The sequence below is a fragment of the Gossypium arboreum genome, chromosome 5 (genome assembly GCF_025698485.1).
Source record: "Gossypium arboreum isolate Shixiya-1 chromosome 5, ASM2569848v2, whole genome shotgun sequence".
NCBI classification, from domain to species: domain Eukaryota; kingdom Viridiplantae; phylum Streptophyta; class Magnoliopsida; order Malvales; family Malvaceae; genus Gossypium; species Gossypium arboreum.
In genome coordinates this window covers 19,735,796-19,762,844 of record NC_069074.1, presented here as the reverse complement: position 1 = coordinate 19,762,844, position 27,049 = coordinate 19,735,796, and the positions used below count along the sequence as shown (strand labels likewise).

Sequence of the window (27,049 nt, the reverse complement as noted above, 5' to 3'; positions counted from 1 at the left end):
TTAGACTCACAATTAACCAGATCATGCAACAGCCGTCCAAATATAAAGTAATAAGCCGACCTGCCGCCGTCCTTAGCTACCTTGCATGCAACACCAATTGCACCTATATTTATTAAACATTTAATTCTACTATATGTATTTTGTAAAAATTATAATTATAATTTAGTTATTTTAAAACTTTAAATTTTCATTCATTAAAATTTGACTATTTTTAAAATATGACGTGACATTCATATTATCATATATATATATATATATATATATATATAATATATATATAATATAAATTTATTATTTGTACGTATCATTTATTAAAATTTAATTAATAGATTAATGAATGTCATTTACTTTAAAAATTAAAAACTAAAATCGATTAAGTTATAAATCAATAATATGGTATAATAGCAGAATTTAATTAATTAATTAATTTGATGTTGTTTTTATTGCCACGAACAGAGCTCAGCCAAGGGTTTATTTTTTCCAAATCATTAAAACTTAAAATCTTACAAAAGAAAAACAACAATAGATGCAATTTCTTCGAAAAGCACCTTAAATAAAAGATCCAAGGGTGGGAGTTGGACCTTGAAATCATACACCCATTTTGCAGATGAGGCAATCATTAAATGGTGACTTCCAGCTCCTCCACTGCCATTTTGTCATTGCTAGAATCCCTAATTTGGAGCATTTCTTTTCCAATTCTTCCACAATGGTGCTGCTTACTGATCATCGGATCTGATTCCATCGTGCTACCAATTTTCCAATTCAATTACATCATTTCTCTCATTTTGCTTTTACAATATTATTTAATAATTCGATGGAAACAAATGTTGTTTTTACCTTTGGTGCAAAATGGCGATTGAACGAATTTCGCAATTTTTAAAGCTGCGTAAACAAATAAAAAATGTTTCTTTTATCAGAAAATAACTTTGAAGCAAGTCTTTGGTAGTACGTGAGATTTAAAATTATTTTTTATATCTATTTTAAAGTTTTATGTTCTTACCAATTTAAACTTAGTTATATACAAATTATCACGTGTTTTATATGTATTGATGAAAGACAAAAGTCATGATTTTAGAGAAAAGAAATGAACATGAGATTAAACACTTTGTAACTACCAAAAGAGGCTAAGCTACAATCATACGTTAGGGGTCGTTTTAATATTTTATGTATAACACTTGAAGCAATCTTTTTATAACTCTTCATAAATAACAAAGGTCCAAGGTAGACGTGTGTTTTGAATGTAATGAAAAAAAAACTTAGATTTAACCTTTAATGTTTATTTATTTTATCATATTGGTCTTTATTTGTTTTAGGTTTATTTTGACTTTTAACCTTTAAAATTTAGTTAAATTATTTGCTTTTAGATAAAAAACTAATTGAGCTGTTAAAATTTTAATGGTATTGATGTAGCAGCTCATGTGACATTTCAGGTATACTTTCCTGCTAATATGAATAAATTTTCTGAAAGTTTTTATATTTTTCTTTTTCTTTTTATTTTTTATGAATTATACATGAACGACCATACAAGTAGCTACATCAATGCTATTAAAATTTTAAAATTTTAATCAGTTTTTCCTCTAAAATAAATGATTTAACTAAAATTTAAAATTGAAAGTCAAAATGAACAAAAATAAAAGTAAAAGTACAAAATAAATAAATATTAAAAACTAAATTTATCATTATATCTAATAATAATAATAATAAGCTTTGTAAAAGCCTAAAAGAATTAGGCATATTTAAGATTGATGTGTGAAATTGTTTAGGTGTAGACAGGTAAAAAGATACTGACCGGCTGCGTGCATACTCATCATCCATTAAACGGTACCAATTTTTTCGTTCTAATTTAATCGGTTGTCCTCGAAGCGGCAAGCGGTAAAAATTGTTATTCTTAACAAGTTCGATCATCGCTTTTTGCAAAAATATACCATGGCTCACAACTGCTATCTTCTCTTCTTTCCTCTCCCATAACCTAAACCATTGAATTAAGCAAGTATATTATCCAACTTCTTGGTTTTTCATTGGATTTCATCATAGAATATTAAAAAATCCAATGAATATCAGAGTAAGATTCCGATTTTTGAACATTTAAATACAAAATTTTATTTTGAACTCACCATTTGAGGAACTTAATTGTCCTAGCTTGGATTTCGTCGTGGCTTTCTCTTTCATCTGATTTCCACAAAACATCATCTTCATTTTCAATCTGATTAATAGTGAATTGTTTGTGTTAATTAATGTTATTGGCATTGCAAAATATTTAAGATAAATTATGGAGTAAAATAGTACTTACCAATGAAAAATCAACTATAGGGAAACGAGACCGATATTGACTAATATTTGTTCTCTTATCACATTCTAATATTCCCTACAACCGGATCAAATCATAACAAGGTGAATTAAGATTTTGATTAAAAGATGAGAAAAATAAAAGTAAAAATAGAGTTATTTTTCTTTTAAATCTAATCTATTTATTTTATCAATTTTAATTTATTTGTCGTCATCATATCAAATAAAATAAAAGGAATCTCAATTTTTTTTCATTTTTTTATTCTAACTAAACACAGTGACGAACAACGAGTGCAGCTTCCATGTGGGGACTGGGGAGAAGACAACACACAACACGGTCCAAATCAATGCTTAATTGTTTGACAGATTATTATCTTTTCAATAATTAATGCATAGCTGTTAAAATGATGCGAAAAGAGAGGAAGCTGCGACGGCAACAACATACCATTCGTTCTCGACAAAGCTCATATGCTACAATTGGTGGCCGACTATTGAAAATCGCGGATGTTTGATTGCTATTTACATTTGAATCCTGGCATGAGCTGACGTCTAATGCATCTGCTTGCTCTTTACCCCCAAACATCCCTACTGCCGTTTCCAATGTTCTACAGTTGAACCATTCAAAAACATTTTAATAGTGAAACAATGAAAGCGAAAAAAAGTATTGCGTTAGAGAAAATAAAGGAGAACGGTTGATATGTGTAACGATCGGATTTTAGAACGGTTAAATCAAGTGGGTGTGAAATAGGAGAAAAAGTGTAAGGTACCTTGTCATGGGGGAAACGATGACAACTTCAACCTCATCGAGCAGTCCAGTTTCACGAACATGTTTCCTCTCAGCAACAACCTGTTCAAAACAAATCCATGCACTCAAAAACATTAATCCCAGCATAGCAAGTAAGGATAATTTATAGATTTGAATTGAAGTGTGAGAGCTGTGTACGGATTCTAACTCACCTGCTGCCGGCCGAGAGAGGAGAGTTGAGCATCCAAAAACTCGAATGATGTTAGCGGATCACGACTCTTGTCTGATTCTAGATTATGCATTCCTTCTGCATGCCTCACCTGATGAATTGTTCATACATAAATATTTTTATTCAAAATTGTTGAGTTGATTGCTTGTTTAAAACTGAAAGAGTAAAAAAGAAGAAACGAACCAGATGAAGAATTTTATGGGAAGACGCTGCAATTGTATCCATTTTCTGCAGATGCGAAAAACAGAGGAAAATAACACAAAACCGAACAAGGCAGACAACTCATAAATATTGAATGCGTGAGGTATACTAGACACGAGGAAAGCAATAAATTAAATTAAAATTCGAGACCTGAAGTTTTTAAAAAGAAAAAGCCATTGTCATTAGTCCCACAGACAAAGTATATAAACTTTTTTTTCCCTTTCGTCTTAGTTGACAACCTCGAAGCTAACAACTTTTAACATACTATTAATCAAACAAGAAGAAAGAAGAACAAAAAAAAAAAAAAGGCATTGCTAATGTTACTGTACTTGAATATAGAAAAAGTTTGTTGCAGAAATTAATCTCCCATTACAACTCTCGCTCCTCAATAGCTGTGCAAGGTTGAAAACTATATAGTATAAATTTAAATATACATATTTCTGTGCATCATAATTGACTTGGCCTCCCCACATCCCATCCATTCATGCACGATAATCCAAATTCCGTTGACGAATAAAAGACCATGACAATTAATATGATCCTTACTTACTGATCGAAGGAAATTTCCCAGGTAATTGCCTGCGCAGAGAGAAGGAGGAAACTAGTGCAGGTATTTGATTTTTCTGAGCTTCCAACTGAACTTGCTATTAAATTATTCTATAAAGAGAGTGATATCATTCAAAGATAAGAAAATCAATCATAAGCTTACGGGGTGTTTACCCAGAGCAGTGAGGGAATTTAAAAGGAAATTTCGATAAGTGTCTGATAGGATGAAATATTCAGATAAAATTGGTCAACCGGTCAACTGTTCATGCTGGTGGAAGGCAACCAGAACACATTGTTCTACTTGGTTGAAAATTGAACAATATGATTATTCTACAACTAAGAAAAAAATAAAGGATTATTCTGCGAAGCAATAAATAAAATGGATTATAATGGACAAGTTTGCATACGTTGGGATTTCGAATTTTATAATTTTTCCTTTCTTGATAGGCTCTCCATGTCACCTTCCTCCTCCATTTATAGTAAAATTTAACTCAACAGTGGTAATTTCCTACTTGACATTGGCTTCCATGTTGCGTGACGCTACAGCCATTTCCATTTTTTTCTATAATAACGAATGCGAAAGTTGTTGTTTATGCTAAGATTCTAATATTGGATTTCCTGTTAAGATACATGAGCAAAACAATTATCCTAATGATATTGGAAGACTCAAAAGATTCTTCTTCTTCCAATATATCATTTTTGGGTTCAATAGAATTCTTAAGTATAGAAAAAAGTCCTATCAAATAAATTTTTTTTCTTTCGATTGTTAATATGATATATAAGGACCGCTACTACAAATAATACTACACACTTGATCGTGATATATCGATTGTTTGCTGAATCCTGTGACTTGCGTAAAAATAGGATACTCCAAATTCGGAAGTTCAAGAGTTTTATAAAACGTTTTTAGTGGAAAAAATGTGAATGAAAGATCCTACTGAATTGAATTGGGTCCATGAATATATGAACAAAACTTGAATTTACTATGGATATATATACAAAACACTTTCCTTTACTTGTTCAGTTTTCCATTCATGCAGCAGGTAAAACGAGGATATAAGAAACATATTATGTAGTTTTGACCCTTTTCCTTGATTGTGAAAACTCAAGCACACCGTGCTCGATACAACAGTCGATTTCGAAAAATCAATATCATTGTCTATCATTTAAACCCTCCGTTTGGGCAGGGCGAAACCGCATGGATCCAGACAGCTCGAAAGAAAATCGGTGTTAAACTTGTGGACTGGTTCAATATGCCTTCCATGTTGTCATTTAATGGTATATGGACAATAATATATAGGATGTAGGAATTCATGTGCTTTCATTTATAAAGAATTGACAGCTCCTTAGCTGTATAAAGCAATTTTTATCTAACACTCTTCAAATCATTTAAAGATTGCCTAACGTATGTAGAACGTATGTAGATTGAGAGCTTACAAAAATTGTTCCGAGTACCTAACAGATTAGCTCTCTGTAAATTTGTGATGAATCATGTTAGAAAATCAAACTGAATGTTCAATGCTCGATCGATCCTCGGAACACGAAAAAAGAAGAAACTAATTCACTTTTCCTTCATCCGGAAGCTTCTCATCAGCAACATCACTTGGAAGATCAAGGCCACTAGGGATTTTTCCAGGATAGTTAGTAGTTGCAGGATCTGATCCCATCATACTGCAATGAAGAAAAAAAGACCAAAGATATTAGAAAAGTAAGTTTTCAACAATGGCCCCACAGTGATGAAACGAATTCCATTTCAAGCTCTAAAACCATCACGAATACCTTCTATCGATGATAACTACGGACCGGAGCTCACAATTCTTGAAGCTGCAAAAGATATACCGAAATTTCTAGTTAACCAGTGAAAAAAATTCAAGGTTTTAGGTTATCCCTACTGAAATACGTTTCCCTCATATTAACATATAATTGCCTACACGCCCGTGAATTAAAAATTAACGATTTTGAGGAACTCACTGTTTGCATATTTCGTCTTTCACCGATGGATGACAATCACTACCAAAAGCACTTAACGTATGGTACAAGAATCCGCTGTGCGTAACAATTGCAATTTCCTTCTCCTTACGCGTCCACAACCTGGGCAAATATTATATGATCTAGTCATGGGGGCAGTTCAATTTGAGCATACATTTCCATTTCTTTGCTATGCTGGTCCAAAATATAGGTATAATTTGTACAGCAGAAAGAGAAACGGGTCACTTACCAGCTGAGAAACTTCATTCCTCTGGCTGCAACCTCTTCGTTCTTTTCTCTGGTGTCAGCTTTCCATAAAACGTCATCGTCATTTTCGATCTGAAGAGGAGAAAATAAAACAAGAAAGCTTGCAATCAGCCATCATCGAAATTGAAACTATATAATCATCGCTGGTATCAGCAAAATGAGCAAGAATTGACATCAACTACTTGCCAGAGAAAAATCAATTGCAGGAAAGAGAGACCGATACTCGTTGATGCTTCTTCTTCTATCACATGGATGGACTCCCTGTGGTTCAATGGTTCGATGAGGAAACAATGAAAATGAGACTAAAAAGGCATAATATCTTTAGGCAATTGGTATTAACTGCAAATTCTACAACATGAACCAACTCTTTTAAGTAAACATATAATATATATCAACTTATGGTTGGTTCTTACATACTACACCAGAATCTAAATAACAATTATTCTCTGAGTACAGAATTTCAGAAGTAAGCAATCTAAAAGATGAATTCCAATGATAAGACTGAACCATTAACATTTTTTTAATGATAAAGACTGAACCATCAATTTTTTTATGCTCTATCATAACCTTGATTGCTCCTTCCAATCTTGACATCTATGAGTCTGTGACTAATACTAAGCATCTTCAAATGCATGTTTAAGTGTTCATGCATAATTCGGATATCTACAATGGATATATAGCAACATGTTATACATTTTGGGAGCTAGTCTCCCTTAGGACATAGGGGAAAATACATTAATACAGACATGAAATTGAACATTGGAGCATCAGAAGTTCATATTTTCAAAGCAGAAAAGTGGGAAGTGAACTTGCAGCAAGGAAGAATAATAGAATGGATGATTATAAGATATTGGTTATTCCGAAAGCATAGGAGTTCGATCAAGCTTGTAAGTATATTGATGGATATTGAATATCCATGTTAAATATACTGTTACTCCTTTTCATTCTCAATGGAGAAAACAGATTTCCGTATGATAGCAATCCGTGCATGAAATTGGCTATCATATCCCTTGTATGCAACAGCACATGAAAATATAAGCAGTAACATATTAACTTGCAAATGAATTTTTTTGTATGGTGCATTAGTGTCAAGCAGAAACACGTTAAGTTGCAGGGCATACCAAATGTTCTCGACAAAGTTCAACAGCTACAAATGGTGGGCAATTCAAGCTTGAAATCTCAGGACGGTCACTTTGCCCTGCATTTGCCACCATTAGTGGAGGAACTTCTATCCCATCCTTATACCCCTCACCACCAAAGACTCCCACCGCAGTTTGCATAGTCCTATAATCCCAAAACATACAACTCAAGCATGAGAAATCTGAGGAAAACCAGAAGCATAAACTAGGTATACATTAATAAAAACATCATGAATATATATGCATTTTCTGGGCAATGAAAATTCACTATTAAACAATAACAATGATTCTTACATACATACAAAAAATTGTTTTCATTTTCCCTTTGGATTAGTTCCTAGTCCTTTTCTTTTCCTAGTGTTCAAATTTAGAAAAACAGATTGTTGAATTTGCACTGACCTATTAAGTGAAGCAGACACTTGTTCTTAGGATAGGAGTCTGAACAAATATGCCTAGGCAAGTAGGGTATGACCAAGGTAGTCAATACCGGATGTAACGTTTTTGCTTTGATACTGGTATGTACCGGTATGTTTTGGAGTATCATTTCAGGTTTATCATGTTTTTAATATTTTTCATATATATATATATATATATATATATTTATAGTCTAATTTTAATTTCTTGATAAATTATATATTTAAATATTTTTCCACATAATAAATTATAGATTATGTTGGTAAAATATAAATTACATTTTCTATATATATAAATATATCTCAATTATATCCATATAAATACATTTATATGTAAATACAAGTTTTAAAATTATTAATTAGATTCAACAATTCAATTTAATGACCACTAATTGTAAATAAAATTATAGAAAAGTTAAAATAATTAAAAGTAAAAAATTAAAAATTAATTTAAAATATCAAAATTTTGTCTCAACCAATATGGGCCATTACATACGGATACAAGTCGATATGAATCAAAAGGACAGGAACACATTCAAATAACTGAAACTTATTGAAATTTTAATTGGACGAAATATATATTAATTGGTACTGGTTTAAGACTGAAATATTTAGTACCTGCCAGCACCACCTATACCAACTACATGGTATAAACTTCAATTTTTTACTACTATAAAATATGATTTTTCATATGAAAAGCAAATGGAAATATAAATAATTTGACAAAAGAAACACTACAATAAAGGAGATGTCAAAAAGTTCTCTTTTCTCTAAAAGTAGTAGTACTAGTAAAAGAAAAAGGAGGGGAAGGACAAAAAGAAAGTACCGAAACGAGAAACAAACAAAAGTAATTGAAAAGTTATAATACCTGAGCAAAGGGGAAACAATGACCAAATCCACTTTCTTAGAAAGCCCAGTTTCATGAACATGGTTGCGCAGATGATCAACCTGATATGATATCGGTTACAAAAGTAATTATACTAAAGCAATAATGTTCCCACCAAAACCAAACAACAGCATTGTTCAAAAGTATATTCTAAAGAATAAAACTCTCTAAAAACTAACTTTAATACACCAGATTTTAGCAATCGAAAAGGAAAACACAAATCCAAAATAAACCCAATCGTTTCTGTTTGGAGGAAAAAACAGAATGATATAACCGATCATTTTGCTTTATAAACCTGTTGCCAGCCCAGAGGAGTGAGATGGGCATCGAAATATTCTTCAGATGAATAAGCAGCGTGATCTATTTCCCCTGCTACATTATGAACCCCCTGAGCATGCCTCACCTGCAAGAAAAAAAAAACCATTTATTTAAAAACCAAATTGGCCAATCGACTTTTAAATCCAAATCAATCAAAACAGAAATGAATTTTTTGCAGCAACGACACGAACCAGATGGAGAGTTTTACAACGGTGCAAAGGGTATAATCCAGGACTGATCGTTGCATCCATTTCTGCAATCACCCAAAACAACAAAATATAAAAAAACGAAACACGTTTACAATGGGAAGAGAGAGAAAAGAGAAAGAGGTTACCGCGAGTTGAGAGAGACACAGAGGAAAAAAATGTATTGGTTTTGGGGCTTTGAAAAGGGGAATGGGCCAATGGAAGAGAGGTATGCAGCGTGGAAGAATAACAGAGAATAAGATTTACTGAATGAAAAAAAGAATGAAACTTTATATGAATGGGGGAAAAGGGTGATGTCAAAATTTGTAGCATTTTAAGATGCTTTGATGAGTGCCCCACTTTTTAGAAGCCATTGTTTTGGACCAGAGATTCTATTTTACATCACCGACCACGCCCACATGGCCAATTGGCAGCTTCCCCCGTTGCTTTGCTTCCTTATTAAAGTTTGGATTAAAATTTTTTTTAGGAAAATTATGTTTGTAAAAAAATTATATAAAAAATAAATTTAAAGGTATAGATGACAATTGAGTACAAAAAATAATAGTTTTTCTATCTTTTCCTTTTCGCCAGTAAAAATAGTATCCACTTATCACAGACCATAAATAGTAATTACTGATCGTATTATATAAGCTAACTTTCAAAGGCCTGGGCCCCAAATTAGGCATGTCTTGGGCCCCCTTGTTTGATCCATAATACATTCTATCTTCTTGTCAAAAGGTCCTCATATTTTTTATTTCCAAAAACAAATAGTAAATTATATGGAAAACTTTTATCTGGATTTCAGAATTTCCGTATGAAAAATAATAATAATATATTATTGCAGCCTTTTGCCTGTCGGCCCGGCTGACAAATTTAGCAAAATCCATTTTCAACTTTTTGACCTTTCTTGGTCAAAATAAAACTAAAAATGAATTTTTACTTCTCATTTTTTAAATATAATTTCTTTTTGGGCTTTTTCCTAAAATGGACTCAAAAACTCAAATTGATTTCATTTCATAATAGACAGAAGGTATCAATATCTTATTGTAACTATTAATATAAAGTAGAAGGTATTGATACCTTATAAGAGGTAACTATATTTTTTATGTTCTTTTTTAGCGAATTTCAGTAATGGTGATGACGTTTCTTCTTTATCTTCATATTTTTTCGCTCGACGATAAAACCACATTCAAACAAATAGTATCCATAGATAATTAAAATCTTAAATTAGCAGTACAAAATAGACTGAGAATATATAATACTTAAACCTTCTTATTTTAAAAAACCGAGTTTAGCACCATGAGAGACCAGATAAAAAGCTCAATAGGAAGCACAAATTTAAAGAAAAAGCTAGAGATAGGAAAAATAAGAGGAAAGATGAGAAAAGAAGTAAACATGGCAAGCAAAGTAGTAAAGCGTGGTGCTGGTACAGAGCTTTCAGCTGCAAGGGAATTTAGCTGGAGTTGGCAATGGTGTTGCCATGGCATTTTGATTCAATCAATGGAATGTGGCCTTAGTAAGAAAGTTGATGTCGGGAAAGTTTATCATGGAAATCAAACAGTGGAAAGCAAGAAGATTGGGGAAGAAACGCCGGTCACCATTACTAAAATGCTTAAAAATGTATTTAAAATATCAATATTTTCTATAAGATATTGATATTATGATTTAAATATCGATATTTTTTATTTAGTATCTGTTAGAATTAAGTGACCCAAATTCTTATTTAAATAAAATACGATGGAAAATAAAATAAAAGTAAAATCCATATAGAACTAGACTTCTTTTATTTTATTTTAGAATAAGGTTTTAAACCTTATTAAACTCCATCTATTTTATATTGATTAGGATAAGGTGTTTCAATCCTACTAGAATATGGCTTTGCAAGCCTATAAATAGACATAGTCTATTCCTCTTGTATTTGAGTAAAATTTTTCGACATAGTGAATTTTCTTCTCCTCTGCCGTGGTTTTTTTCCGAAAGGGTTTCACGTAAAATTTATGTGTTCTTTATTTTATTTATTTTATTCTATTTTTTTCACAAATTGGTATCGAGCTTAGGGTTATTCATCTCGATCACGGTAATGGCGTCTTTGAAGTATGAAATTCATTGTTGGATCGCAACACCGATTTGCGTTGTGGCAAATTAAGATGCAAGCGGTTCTTGCAGATGGATCTAGAGGATGCCCGCTAGGATAGATAAGATGCCTCGACATTAACGATGAAGAGAAGAAGCGTAAGGATCGAAAGGCATTAACACAATTACATCGCATTTGTCCAACGAAATTTTGCAGGATGTGATGAAAGAGAAAACCCTTGCATTATGGAAGAGGCTAGAACAAATATGTATGTCGAAAACTCTAACAAGCAAGTTGCATATGAAGCGGCGTCTTTATGCTCATCGTTTGGAGGAAGGTGCGTCGTACACGAACACTTAAAGTGTTTAAAGAAATTCTCTCAAACTTGGAGGCCATGGAGGTTCGATATGATAAGGAAGATCTAGGGTTGATTCTACTTTGTTCGTTGCCCGTCTTATTCAACCTTTAGAGACACGATTTTATATAGCCGCGAGTCTCTCACAGTTGATGAGGTTTATGATTCTTTAACCTCGTATGATAAGATGAAGCATCTTGTGGTTAAACCCAACTCTCAGGAAGAGGGTCTCATTGTTCGTGGGAGACAAGACCGGAATGTTGATGATGATCGTGGTAGAACACGAGCGGAATCCTCGTGGTAAATCTAAGGGTAGATCGAAATCTTCAAGCAGAGGTAAAACTTGCAACTTCGCAAGAAGAAAGGGCACATTAAATCTGAGTGCTATAAGCTACAAAATAAGATTAAAAGGAGGTGCGAATCAAAGGAAAACAAAAAAAAATTCGGTGAAGGCGATGTTGTAGAAGACTACGGCGATGGTGAACTTCTAGTTGCTTCATCAATGATTCTAAAGTAAGCGAGTGGATACTTGATTCAGTTTGCACCTTCCACATGAGTCCCAATCGGGATTGGTTTACAACTTATGAAACAAGATGTCTGAAGGTGTTGTTTTGATGGGAAATAATGCTTCATGTAAAATCGCGGTGTTGGAACAATTAAAGTTAAGATGTTTGATGGAGTTGTCGAACACTTAGTGACGTGCGGCATGTTCCGAATTGAAAAGAAATTTAATTTCGTTGAGTACTCTTGATTCAAAAGGGTGCGAGATACAATTTGAAAGTGGGGTTTTAAAGATTTCAAAGGGTCCCTTGTTGTGATGAAAGGGCAAAGAAAGATTGCCAAGTTATATGTTTCTGAGGTTCTCTATTCTTTGGTGATGCAATTGTCGCTTCCTCTTCCTTGTCGGATGATGATATTACTAAACTTTGGCATATCGCCTAGGGCATATGAGTGAGAATGGCATGGCGAATTAAGCAAAGAGGACTTCTTAATGGGCAAAGAATTTGCAAACTGAATTCTGTGAGCACCTTGTGTTTTGGGAAGCAAAGAGAGTTCGATTCACTAGAGGAATCCATAACACGAAGGAAGCGTTGGAGTATATCCATTACGATCGTGGGGGCCGTCGAGTGCCTTGAGAGGTGGAGCTAATTATATGCTAACCTTTATTGATGATTTTTCCGAGAAAAGTTTGGGCGTTCTTCCGAAGCGAAAGCGATGTGTTTTCCACATTTAAGTCTTGGAAAATTATGATTGAAAAACAGAGGCGGAAAAGCAGATAAAATACCTCCGCATGCAGATAATGGCTTAGAGTTACATTACGATGAGTTTAATAGATTGTGCAAGTCGAGAAGGATCATGAGACACTTGACGATTCGTCATACTCCTGACAAAAGCGGCGTTGCGAGCGAATGAACGAGCGATCACGGAGAAGGTTCGATGTATGTTGTCAAATGCCAACTTACAAGTCATTTTGGGCGAAGCGACCTCTCTTGCATGTTTTTGATCAACCGATCTCCATCCGTTGCCATTGAGAAAAAGACTCCACAAGAGGTATGGTCGGTAATCCCGCTAATTATTCGATTTAAAGATTTTTGGGTGTCTGCGTATGCTCATGTTGATAATGGAAAATTGGAACCGAGATCCATTAAATCGTTTTCTTGGTTATAAAGTGGTGTAAAAGGCTATAAGTTATGGTGTCCTGAAAATAGAAAAGTTGTGATTAGCAGAGATGTTGTTTTTGATGAAACGCTATGCTACCTAACTTATCTCTTAAAGACTCTTCCAATAAAGAAAACCAAAAGCGGTGGAGCATCGATTTATCTGAGAATCAACTCCTCAAGCCAATACAAAATTGAGAATAGAGTTGCTTCTTCACCGCAATACTCTATCGCCAAAAACAGGACAAGAAGAGAAATTAAACCTCCAAAGAAGTTTGCCGAGGTTGATCTAGTTGCTTATGCTTTAAATGTGGCTGAAGATATAGATGCGAATCAAGAGCCATTTAATTATTCGAGGTGATTAATGTGAAGACTCGAGAAAAGTGGATGTTTGCTATGCAAGAGGAGATGGAATCACTCCACAAAAGCAGAACATGGGATCTTGTAAAACTTCCTAAAGGTAAAAAGGCATTCGTTGTAAATGGGTGTTTAAAAGAAAGAAGGACTCAGGAGTTGAAGAACCGGATATAAAGCAAGGCTTGTTGCAAAGGGTTCTGATCAAATTCGAGTGGACTTCACAGATGTGTTCTCTCCGGTTGTTAAGCATAGTTCGATTCGAGCTTTGCTTGGTATTGTTGCCATGCATGATTTGGAGCTTGAGCGTTAGATGTAAAAGCGTATTTTGCATGGAGAACTTGAGGAAGATATTTACATGCAACAACGAGAGGGTTTTATAGTCTCGAAAAAGAGGACTATGTTTGCTTCTTTGAAAAAGTCCCTTTACGGTTTGAAACAGATCACCAAGACAGTGGTACAAGAGGTTTGATTCCTTTATGACTTCTCATGATTTCAAAAGAAGTAGTTTTGACAGTTGTGTCTACTTTAAGAAAAAGCATTGATGGTTCTTTTGTGTATCTACTTCTTTATGTTGATGACATGTTGATAGCGACAAAAGATAAAGAGAGATAAGAAAGGTTAAAGCCCAACTAAGTGAAGAATTTGAGATGAAAGATTTAGGACCAGCAAAGAAGATACTTGGTATGGAGATTCTCGGAGATAGAAAAGCAAGTAAATTGTACCTAAGTCGGAAGGGTACATTGAGAAAGTTCTTTGAGTTCAATATGCGAGTGCTAAGCTGTTAGTACTCCTTTAGCGACCATTTCGGACTTTCATCGGCCTTATCTCCTCAATCATATAATGAGATTGAGTACATGTCACATGTTCCATACTCTAGTGCGATGAGGATCTCTCATGTATGCTATGGTTTGTTCACGTCCGATTTATCATATCACGATCGGTCAGGTTAGCGCGATACATGGCGAATCTCGGTAAAGAACACGGAAAGCGATTCGATGGATTTTAAGATACTTACGAGGCACTACTAATGTTTGCTTACGTTTGGAAGAACTAAAGATGGAGTTATAGGGTATGTTGATGCTGATTTTCTTTGGAGACCTTGATAGAAGAAGATCTCTCACGAGTTACGTCTTTACAATCGGAGGTTGTGCAATTAGTTGGAAAGCCACTTTGCAAACTACGATCGCTTTGTCTACCAAGAAGCTGAGTACATGGCGATTCTGAGGCTTGTAAAGAAGCTATTTGGTTGAAGGACTATTTAGTGAACTCAATGAAGACCTTCAAATCAAGACAAGATTTTGTGACGATGAGTGCCATCTTTCTTACAAAAGATCAAATGTTTCATGAGAGAACAAAACACATTGATATTCGGTATCATTTTGTTCGTGATATTATTGCTCGTGGTGATATTGTTGTGAGCAAAATTAGCACTCATGAAAATCCTGCAGATATGATGACTAAGTCACTTCCTATAACCAAGTTTGAGCATTGCTTAGACTTGGTTGGTGTTCATTGTTGAAGTTAAACCCTTAAGGGGTTTTTGGAAGAGGTGAAGAACTTGTTTATTGAAAGTTCGCGATGAAGAACTTGTTCATTGAGAATTTGTGTCAAGGTGGAGATTGTTAGAATTAAGTGACCCAAATTCTTATTTAAATAAAATACGATGGAAAATAAAATAAAAGTAAAATCCATATAGAACTAGACTTCTTTTATTTTATTTTAGAATAAGGTTTTAAACCTTATTAAACTCCATCTATTTTATATTGATTAGGATAAGGTGTTTCAATCCTACTAGAATATGGCTTTGCAAGCCTATAAATAGACATAGTCTATTCCTCTTGTATTTGAGTAAAAATTTTTCGACATAGTGAATTTTCTTTCTCGCCCGTGGTTTTTTTCCCGAAAGGGTTTCCACGTAAAATTTATGTGTTCTTTATTTTTATTTATTTTATTCTATTTTTTTTTTCACAGTATCAATACCAATATTGACACTAGTGTCGCTATATAATCCGATGGCATCAAAAAATAAATCTCATGAAATTATAGAGGCAAAAATTTTCAAGTGATTAATATTATGATGTAAAATAAATTTATGATTAAATGAATAAAGATTTAACTTTGTTAAATATGTTTTGAGAAAACAATTACAAAGCTTTTGTTTGTTCGGTGAATTATATTTCCTTATTCTTGCTAATTATTTAGAAAAAACACACACACACACAACGGAAAGCCTAAACAGTACATGTTTGACTGGATCTGTAAGCAGCAAACTGCACTCAAATGTTTACTTCAATTTGTCAAAATTTTACGCGCCTTCAACTGAATTTCTACCAGCAATTTATTGCATAAATGGGATTTTATTAGTGACTATAAAAATATTTTATTTTGATCACTCAAAATAAAATGTTTACAATTTATATACTTACATTATATAATTTGATTCTTTTAGTTACTCCTACCAAAATCATAAACTACAAATTAATATGACAGTTAAAAATGATTATAGTAACATCTTGAGCCCTAAAATTTTACATATTATATTAATTTAATCATAATTTTTAAAAAATTAAAGAAATATATAAATATTTTAAAATATATAAAAATAAAAATATTGTTAGCAATAAATAATATATACAATTTAAAATATATAAAAATAAATAAATGTTTTCAGAAAAATAATTTTAATGTTAAATAAAATAAAATCTCCCATCCCTTCCCTCTACCTCTCGGCTTCCCATTTTCCTGCGCTTACTGGTTTGATTTAGCAAAGTGCTCTTTCGTATGCTTCCTTTAGAATGGCAAAAACTTATCCACTTGTTTTTTCATGACCGAAAACAAGCCGATGGAAAAAAACTTATCCCATTTTCCTATGATTTTCGAAACTAGAACTCCAGTATTATATTGTTAACGTGTGTTTAATCTTGGGGTTAATTGAAATTTAATATCAGAAACAGAATACCATATATATTGAGGATCAAATTGATACTGTATTATTAAATTGAATTTCCTGCTGCAATTTGAGGTATAATAAAATTGCAGCAGCAGCCAACAGAGAGGAGAGAGACGGGTGGTAGGGAGGGTGGGTCCGTTGGGGGAGGGATGAGAGTGGGGTTTTTTATTATTTTATTTAATATTACTATAAAATATAATTTTTTAAAAATATTTATTTATTTTACATATTTTAAAATTTTATATATTATAATATCTTGGCAACAATATTTTATATATTTTTAAACTTATTATATCATATATATTTTAAATATTTATGTATTTTTATATATTGTTTGAAAATTTTAGAATTAGAATCATATTAAAATCATTTATAAATTTTGAAGATTAATTTTTGAAAGTATGACTAAATTAATATAATCTATAAAAATCGAGGGTTAAATGTATTATTGTACTAAATTTTTAATTACCACACCAGTTTTTAGTTTGTGATTTTAATGTGAGTGGCCAAAATAATAAAACTATGTAACTAGGTGTTTAAATTTCAAAACTTTTATTTTAAGTGCTTAAAATGAAATTTTTTTATAATTTGATGACTATCTATATAGTTTACCCATTTTTAATCTCCATAACCCTTCCTTCTTTTGAACATGTCTGTAGCGACGTAAAAATTTTAACTTGGCTTGGTCGCTAATTGTGGCGATTTATTGAAAACTTGGAAACTGAATTTTTATTTTAGAATAAATAAGGAGTCGTCACCGATCCTTTTTCCTAGGTGTGATCGGACACCTATTAGATCTCTTTATTTTTAAAATAAAAAGAAGGCTAAGTTTAGGTCCACGTCAAAATCCAGAGACAAAGTAGGGCTCGGGAGTTAGTTACGCGCGAAGAAGGTATTAGCACCCTCGCGACGCCCAAATTGGTATCTTTTAAACATGTGTTGTCTTAATTTTCAAAAATGCTAATTCAATTTAAATTCCAATCGTGATCCGATTTAAAAGACGAGAACTTTCAAGTTTTGATTTTTGAGAATGATATACCGTTTTAACACGAGCCGACAAATTCCATCCAACATAGCGATGAAACTTACGACTTAATGTTAAATCGATATATTGCCTCGATTAGTAATTAAAACATAAAAAAATATTCACGAAATAAGAATTTAAAATAAATCAAAGATGCAAACAATGACATTATCAATGAAAATGTTAACATAATACTAGAGCATTAGCAAAACAATAATAATAATATTTAAAGAGAAATAAAACCAAACATGAAGCGAATATAAAGTACATTTAGTAATAATAATATAAGGTAATATATACATACGATAATATGCAAAAATATAATATATGACATATATACATGATGTATGAAAATATAATGCCTAATAGACATATATGTGCAATATTACTAAATATATACGTACTAGATACAAGTACACATAGTATAATTGAACATATGCAATAATATTAGGAATACTATGGACAAGGAAAATACATTTATACTAATAATAGTAAAAGATGTATGTACACCAAATAATAATATAATAAGTAGCAATAGGGAAAATAATAAATATAAAATTAATAATACGACATACACAAATAATACAAATAAGAAAGGTATATATATACGTATGATAAAATAAATGTATTAAAATTAATAATAAATACAATATGGGTAAAAATAAATATATACATGATATATACGTAATGTGGTACTAAAAAAAAAAATATATATATATATATAATATAGTATTTAAAATATATACATAAAATGGTATAAAAATATGTACATGGAAATGTATAAGAACTATATATAACTAGTAATATTAAAATATATATAACATATATAGAACATATACAATACATACATACCTTAGAAATGATAATAATAATAAGAAAACTATTTTATACACTACACACATACTTACACATATATATATATAAATAATAGTATTAGAAATATGCAATATAATATTAAAAATATACATATAATAGTATAAAAATATATAACTAATAATATTAAAATATATATAATAATATATATAAAATATAATATTAAAATTTTATTTACATAACATATATGAAAAACATATATAATATAATATTAAAATATTTACATAATATATACACATATGATTTCAAGATTAAATACATATTAAAAAATAATAATAATATTACAGAAAGATATACATATATATATATTAGAGCTATGTACATATATAGTAAAATACACGGACAATACAACATTCAACATATACATAATATATAATAAAATGATAATATACATAATATATAAATTACATATATAACAAAACATGTACTATGATGATGATAATAATAATAATAATAAGGATAATAATAATATTGACATATAAAGACAAATATAGCATTAAAATATTAAAATAAAATAATTAAAAGACTAAATACAAATACATACATACACATGCATATATGAATAATTATACATTAAGACATGCAATAAATACATTTAATATAATAAATATAAATATTAAAATCAATAAATAACAGAAAATGAAAGCGGGTAGATTGAAAATAAAACAATAAATCAACAAAGAGGACTAAATTGAACATAAAACGCCATTTTGGGGTAAAATTTAATAAATAAGTAAACAGGGAAGGACTTATTAGAACACGCGAGGAACGTGAAAGGACCAAAACAACAATATTACCTGATCCTCAAAACGCAGCGTGGCAGTAAGGACTAAATTGAAAAACGGGTAAGATTCCAGGGCCGAATTAAAATAACGAAAAACTTAATTGCAAGATGTTTAAAAAGCGGAGGGGTTAAACGCGAAATAACCCCTCTCTAAAAAAAACGCGAATCCTGTTGGAGCGGGTCGGGTCGACCCGACCCGGGGTCCAAAACGGTGTCGTTTTGGCTTAAACGGAGGGGGGTCCAAAACGGTGCGTTTTGGACCCCTATATAAGTCAAAAAAATTTAAAAAAAAATTCATTTTGCACCGTGGAGAGAAAAAAAAAGAGAAAGAAAGGAAGAGAGAGGAGGGGGGAGGGGAGAAATTCGGCCAGGGGGAAGGGGACCGTCCGGTGACCGGAGGCTCGCCGGCGCCAGCCACCGTACACGGTGGCCGAAGTAGGTAATTTCTCTCTCTCTTTTTAAATTATTTCTTTATTTCTTTTATACATTTTAATATATGTATTTGCGTATAATTACTGATAAAAATGAAATCTTTATGTATGCGGTGTATAGATGTAAGTATGGGAAAGAAAGGACATTGACTACCTTAAATTCGGTTTGATTACTGCTTACTGTTCCTTCTAAGTTAAATCTGCTCTGCTATTCTTTGAAAAATCCTAATTTCTATCGTTTCTTGTATTGAGAATCTTGAAAATCGAAAAGAAAGAGGAACCCTATTACACTCTTTCCTTCGGGTTTTTATAACCCTTCTACAAATATTTGTTTATTGTTTGCGTGTGCTTGTCTGATTGCAGGGTATGGCCAGTGCTGATGGTGGCAGAGCAGGTGGCAGACGTGACCAGTGGGTGGGGTGGTTGTGGTGCTGCTGATGGGATTTGGGGTTAGGGTTGTTTTGGGCTTAGGGTTAGGTTAATCGTGGGCTAGTAGGATTTGGGCTGGTGTTGGGTTGTAAGTGGGTTAAGGGTAAGGAATTGGGTTAGTTAGTTGGGTTTGGGTAATAAATGGGTCTGATGGGTTTGTAAGGGTTGGGTTGTAAATGTATTTGGGTCAAATTTGGGCTCCTACAATGTCCAATGCTATTTTTGTTTTTCATTATAAACATAAATAATTAAAATTTTCTGATTCCTTTATTTTATTAAATTACATATAAATGATGATATTTAAATTTTAGTCTTTATATTACACTCAAATTTAAGATTTAATATTCATAATTTATCTTTTTACATTATTTGATACCTTAGTGCTTATAAATTCATTAATTATTTATATTAAATAAGGTTCAAAGCGATTTTGTCATATTTTTTCTTTTTTTTTTTTTCATATAAGAGAACAGTAAAATTTTAGTATTGATCCTCTAAATTGCTAAATTTTAAGATTTAGTTTATATTTTAATTTAACATAATTTGGTCATCTACTTTATCAAAGACATTATTTGGTCTAATTAACATCTTTAACTATTCCGGTTAAAATGTTGTCGTGAATTTTCTTAAAACACTTTTCCAATACATACCAAAAATATATATTTTAGTATGATAAGTACACATTTCTAACACATAAAAAAGTTTATTTTGATATAGTAAGTTTGGAATGAGTATTTTCAAGAGAAACTTCAGCCTAAGCATTCTAATCGAAATAATAAATTATTTGGACTAACTAAAAACAGAAGAACCAAATTAAGTCAAATTAAAGTATATATATAAAATCCTAAATTTGAATATAGTAGAGAGACCATAATCATAATTTGACCTGTCATTTGTTTTAATAAAATGTTTACTTTATAAAAATATTTTTAATCAAAATAAAGATAATTACAATAATAATTTTTAATAAATGTATATAAAATTGAATAATTATTTAATAAATAATTATAAATATAATTAAAAATTGAAGCCCAACCATAGCGGGGAAAACATTCTAGTTTAAATTCAAATTACCAGCAGCTTACAATGTTTTTATGGCTGTTTTGGATTAAGATTTAAAACGTCCGAGTTTTCAAAGGCGTCCATGTCTTTGGCTTCTAGGATGATGCCTTCTTGATTTTATTTTATTTTTTAAAAATTCTATATATATCGTGTCAGATCCATTTGAAGTAAATAAATGAAAAAAAAAAAAAAGAAAGAATAGTTTGATAATAAGGCAAAGAAGCATGTTCGGTCTTGTAATAAAATTCAACCTAACATAGCATATGAATTGTAAGGGAAATTAGGGTGGTTTTCGGCCCAAAACCTAATGAAATGGAAAATTGGGCCAAGATTTTATCAAGCCCGAACTCTAAACTAGTAATAAAAACGCTTAAAACCAAGTTCTTTTTGGATAAATTTTCATAACTAACTTTTAATAATAAGAAAAATAAATTAATTCATCTTTCAATAAAATATTATTTCAAACCTATTAAATATAGGTTGATTTTAATTTCTACGTATAAACGAATGACAAAATTTATTTCTTATCATTAATTTTTCTAAAAAAAAGTATTCACATATTCAAGAAAATTGCTAATGTTTTCAACCTGATTTTTTATAAATAAAAATATATTCACAAATATAAATATACATATAAATAATCTAAATTAAAATCAAATCAATATAAAATATAACTAATGAAAAATAAAAATAATAGGACAAATCTCACACATGTTAGAATTTGGTCTTAACCAATGCTAAAGCATCATTGGCAAACTAAAAGTAGTCATTTTTTGTTCATATAACTACACTTAAAAATAGCAATTTTTTTTTTTTTTATTTTACGATTTTTAGTGTGTATATAGTTTTCCTTCGGGAGAATATCACATGAAATGAAAAGGGTCCAGATATTGATGTCGGCAGATTTTCAAGTAATTTCTTTCTATTAAGGTTGAGTTTAGATGGGTGGTGTGTTTACCTGCGGTTAGTTTAAAAACGGTAGTGGCGGTGAGATTAGATACTGTAGCGTGAGATAAAAAGTAAGCTAAACGCACCGCCGCCTCAAACGAAGCCTAAGTTTCCTTGTTAGGGAAGCGGTGAGCAGTTATATGTATATAAGAAGAAAAATGGTATGAAATAAGTATATTGTTTATTTTTAATAGTTTAATGTAACGTAAATAATTTCATTCTGAATTTTAAGATTTTCATTTTGATTTGATTTTTTAAAATGAAAATATTAATGTGACAATAAACTATTTAAAAGAATATTGTTTCATACAATCCTTTTTATGTAAATAGATTTAAAAATATTTTTATTTATAGGTTATGATTGTATTTATGAGATTTGATTTCGTTTATTTTCTCTCTTTGTTTCAACAATGAATGATAAACTAAAAAATAAATGTTGAATGATATTAAACTTTATAACTGTTAAATTGATATAAAAAAATTATTTAATAAATGAGTAAGGATTAAGTATAAAATATAATATGTTATTCAAGAAAAGTAAATCTTGAAATTAAAGATTATTTATTTCTTCATTTTAATATTATCAATGTAATATTTTATATTATTTTGGTTGAAAGTTAAATAGGAAATATAAAATTTTATCATTTTGTTTTGGTGGTTAAGCATTTAATACAAGTTTAAATCGTGTGATCTTTATCTCTTATTCTCGATAAAAAACAGATAATTTATGATTAATATAATTAAAAATAATAAAATCAATTTGACAAATTCAACATCTTAAATATGAAATGAAAATTAATATAATTATCAAATATAAATTATTAAATTAATTTTTTAATAAATTATCAAACATACCACAATAGGTGGAATATATGCAACAAAAAAGACTTTGCTTTTGTTCGTTAATTAAGCAAGATACCGATATTGGATTAACAACGTAAACAACATTGTAATCTTTGTAAAATAATACTTACGGCCTCAAGAGTTGAAATTTTAAAATTCCTTCAACTATTTCATCAGTTTTGTTTTAATTGCACCCAGACGATGGTTATTCTTTGATTAATTTTTAATTAAGTCAAAGCTCCATTGACATAATTGATAAAGGCAAAAAATTTCGGTCTTGTTAAGCCTCGTTATTATGTGAGTTTTAGCCAAAATCATTAGTTTTACTTTTATTTTTCCTTTGCACAACGAAAATAAAATTTATTAATATCTCACTAACAGGTTAATAGAATAGGAAAAATCCAAATGTAGCCATTTCATTTTACTTAGTGATTGTGCCTAAATAGTTTTATTCTACTTAGTGATTACACAGAAAGTCTATTTATATTATAATAAATTGATATTTGGGATTACTAATTAGATATGTACTTGTATTTGTACAAATTAAGGTAGTTTGATTCATGGAGCCTAAAATTATTTTTGGTGATAAAATTTTTACAATATAAGATTACTTATTAAATTATCGGTATGTTACATTATTTTATTTGTTTCATTTGATTGAACTGTAAAATTCTATTATTTAGTTGATAAAATAAAAATTTAACTAAAAGAATATTTTACTATTTTTTAAAAGAAGCACATTTTACTAAGTTCAACTTATGGAATTTAATAAAATAAGGTTTTATTATTATTATGATTAAAACATGTTATTTTGATAAGATTTAAGCTCAAATTTAATCAAAATGATATAGAAGAATGGTAAGATTGGTATAAAATTAATATTCCAAGAAGAATATAGTAGACAAAATGTTAAGTTAGTTGAAATATTATTTGAAGAATATATTAAAAATTTGAAAAATTTAATTTAATTTTTGTTATTTTATTTTGGTTTAAGAAAAATAAATTAAAATTATTAAAATATATATATTACCTAAGGAAGCTGTTTTTTTTTTTTTATACAAATTAAAGCCCAAGATATCATTTTGCTATAAACTTTTATATATATATATATTACGATTAATATTTTAATGATTCCAACTATCATATTTCATATTCTATTTATATAGATTTGGTATGTTAAATTTGACATAAATTTAAACTTTCTAACTATTTGCTTATATAAAAACTTTCCAACTTAAATAAATATTAATATATATGATATTTTGGATTGATGTAATAGAAATATTAAATAAGTTTAAAAATTTAAATGTATAACAAGTACAATTATATCGATAATTTTAATAATTAAATTATTAAAATATTAAACCTAAAAATATAAAAAAAATAAAACTAAAATAATTTTACTCGGATGTAAATGAAAACTCTCATTACATAAATATATATATATATATATATATATATATATATATATATATTGATGTATTTTATGGCTAAACAAAATCAGTCCCTTGATTAGTCAAACAATTAAATCGTTTCGTATCCTGTATCTCCAAATAACGTGGGGGGAATTTGTATATATGTTTAAGACAGCTAATACCATATCTTAAGCTCATAATTAGTCTTCTAGAAATGGAAGTTGAAGTCGCCAAATAACATTTAGCTTCAAATCCCTTTTCTTTTTGCTTTTGAAAGTTCTACTATTATAAATAGAGTAGATTTTATAAGTATGATACAAAAGTAAATATATGCTGAATTAATTTATATAACAGTACAAAATATAACTAATAAAGAATTGAATAACATGGACAGACTATCAATTCAATATTTCATCTGCATTCTCTCTTTTTTAGTTTATAGATATATTTTGTGGGTATTTTTGTTGTTTTCCTAAATTGTGATGAACAGATTACAATGCTTGTTGGTTGCTAAAACTCCACCAGCCACCTGTAATTTTTCTTGGAAAGTGAGTGACTCTTTGTCAGCTTCTTAATATGTTTCTGTTCTGAGAGTGTTTCAAAATAATAAATGATTTCACGAGTTGATTTGGACCCTCGTTGTCTTATTTTTTATATATATATTTTTTATTTGTTTTTCCATTGTTTGACAAGTTTTAAGTTTTAGAAGTTTTTGTTTGCTCTTGTAGCACGTTTTTAGTCTTGCTTATGCATGCAACATTAGTTTTATGGGTGGTTTTAGGGATGGTTTTGGTATCATCCTTTCTAATTTGATGAATGCTCGATTCTTTTGTCGATTTAGACCATCCAGAGTTGATTTTCTTATTGAATTAAGTGCTTGTAATCACTCCAGATATGTTATGCTTGAGCTGTGACGAAGCCAATTATCAATGTGTCATGATATTCTATTGATGCTCAGACTAAAGCCTTTGTTATGTTGATGGAGCTTGTCCTTCACCATCTATGACGAGTGTTTATTGTTATTTTTTCTTAAATTATATGATTTCATTCATTGAACAAATTAATGAATTTATCTTTTTTTAAAAGAAATAAATAACATTAACATATGATGAAACCGACCTAATATGATGGTAAAAGTAAAAATATACATTTAAATTCTCTCAAACACTATACTTTAGGAAACCTATCAACAACATTATGTTATCAAAACAATACTGAATTGCCAAGATATCCATCTTTAACTAAACGACATTATTAAAAGAAAAATACAAATTAATGAACTTAATCATTAGATATATATAGTCATAAGTCAGATATTCAAAGTTGAATTTAGCCAGCTGTGCAAATCAAATTACGAGACAGTCTAGCAAATCGGATTTTGAGGCTAAAATTTAATTTTATGAAACAATTAGTACGTCAAGTTGCAATTTTTTAGACTTTGGACCGGATTTTGTTCGATAAAGTTGGTGGACGTAAACAACTATAATAAGATTTTCATATATGACAAAACATATATATGCTATATATATATATATATATATATATATATATAAGAGGAATCATTAATATTAGCTTTTTTTTATTTTCAAAAAGTTTATGTATTTAATTAAATTAAACCAAACTAATTACAAATTAAATCTATATTTGTAGAATTAATATTTTCAATCTTTGAACGGACAAAATGATAGATTTCATGTAGTGCGACTCCCAAACATAGAACCAATTGATTTTTTTTATTGGTTTAAAAGTTAATGGATTCCTTAAGAAACATATAGTATGCTTAGATATTATTACAATTGAATAACATCCCATTTTATTTATAAATATAGTTTTCTAGTGAGTCGTTTCAATCTTCAAGCAGTCCACACATATAATTGATCTTTCTTTATATATAAATTTTAATTATTATATGAAAAGGAAAAAATAAAAATAAAAGATTGCTAAGATTATCCACAACTCGTACATAGAGAGGGTATGATTTTGTCTTTATTCCGGGTCTTTTATGTTTCTTGAAAAGCTATATAAGAAATCTAGATGCGAGTAGCTTTCAAGATTCTTGAAATATAATATGTGTATATATATAATTAAGGTTAGAGGTTAATAAACATCTATAGCAAAATATTTAGAAAATAGATATTAAAAAAAGGACACGTGTCAATTTTAGAAAATAGAGCACTAGTTTTATTATAAATTATTATCATATATATTCTTTTTATACAATGTTTAGTATTATTCATACCCTTTTTTAGCCCTTAAATAAGAGGATATTGCACTTCAACGCACTTGAACTCACAACCTCCTATACTAGCAACAATGACAATAGTAATCAATTAAGACTCAATCAACATACACTACTAATATACTAAATATTCTACCTTTTTAAATATAATGTCGATGATTTTGAGAAAAACACATGTAAATTGGTGGGATTAACGTAAAAAAAAAAAAAAGACAGAAGTAAACTAAATAAAAAGTAAAAAGACTTGCTCAAGTATCAAGATTTGGATTTTACCAATAATTCTAATTTTTAAATTGGAGTGTTAGTAATTTCTGAAATTGTGTATATATCTTACCACTAAACAGGATGAAACACACACCAATATTTATTATTATTTGTTATTTTTAACAAATTTAAAACAGATTTTATGATTTGTAGTCAATGT

The 27,049-nt window shown here is 30.0% G+C and overlaps 2 protein-coding genes across 7 annotated transcripts; both read right to left on the bottom strand.

The window, feature by feature from the left end:
* Positions 1 to 410: 410 nt before the first annotated feature.
* LOC108452159 (phosphoglycerate mutase-like protein) lies at positions 411 to 4,408 on the bottom strand. 5 transcript variants are annotated; one of them, XM_017749917.2, is made up of 10 exons: positions 3,791 to 4,408; positions 3,444 to 3,488; positions 3,244 to 3,351; positions 3,054 to 3,133; positions 2,732 to 2,891; positions 2,291 to 2,365; positions 2,115 to 2,203; positions 1,790 to 1,969; positions 838 to 882; positions 411 to 746 (listed from the first exon to the last, which is right to left on the bottom strand). In XM_017749917.2, the coding sequence occupies exons 1-10, from the start codon at positions 3,941 to 3,943 to the stop codon at positions 620 to 622; spliced, it is 1,062 nt and encodes a 353-aa protein (XP_017605406.1). In that variant the 5' UTR covers positions 3,944 to 4,408; the 3' UTR covers positions 411 to 619. The 5 variants fall into 5 exon arrangements, with proteins under 5 accessions (XP_017605406.1, XP_017605408.1, XP_017605407.1 ...); XM_017749919.2 differs by having other exon boundaries at positions 4,008 to 4,408; XM_017749918.2 differs by having other exon boundaries at positions 4,012 to 4,408.
* An 896-nt stretch (positions 4,409 to 5,304) lies between these two features.
* Positions 5,305 to 9,792, bottom strand: LOC108451030 (phosphoglycerate mutase-like protein). Of its 2 annotated transcripts, XM_017748765.2 has the most exons (10): positions 9,333 to 9,792; positions 9,190 to 9,251; positions 8,976 to 9,083; positions 8,663 to 8,742; positions 7,364 to 7,526; positions 6,429 to 6,503; positions 6,226 to 6,314; positions 5,979 to 6,098; positions 5,787 to 5,831; positions 5,305 to 5,678 (listed from the first exon to the last, which is right to left on the bottom strand). In XM_017748765.2, exons 1-10 carry the CDS (start codon positions 9,514 to 9,516, stop codon positions 5,564 to 5,566), a joined length of 1,041 nt encoding a protein of 346 aa, XP_017604254.1. In that variant the 5' UTR covers positions 9,517 to 9,792; the 3' UTR covers positions 5,305 to 5,563. The 2 variants fall into 2 exon arrangements, with proteins under 2 accessions (XP_017604254.1, XP_052884185.1); XM_053028225.1 differs by having other exon boundaries at positions 9,190 to 9,792.
* Between the last annotated feature and the right edge of the window lie 17,257 nt (positions 9,793 to 27,049).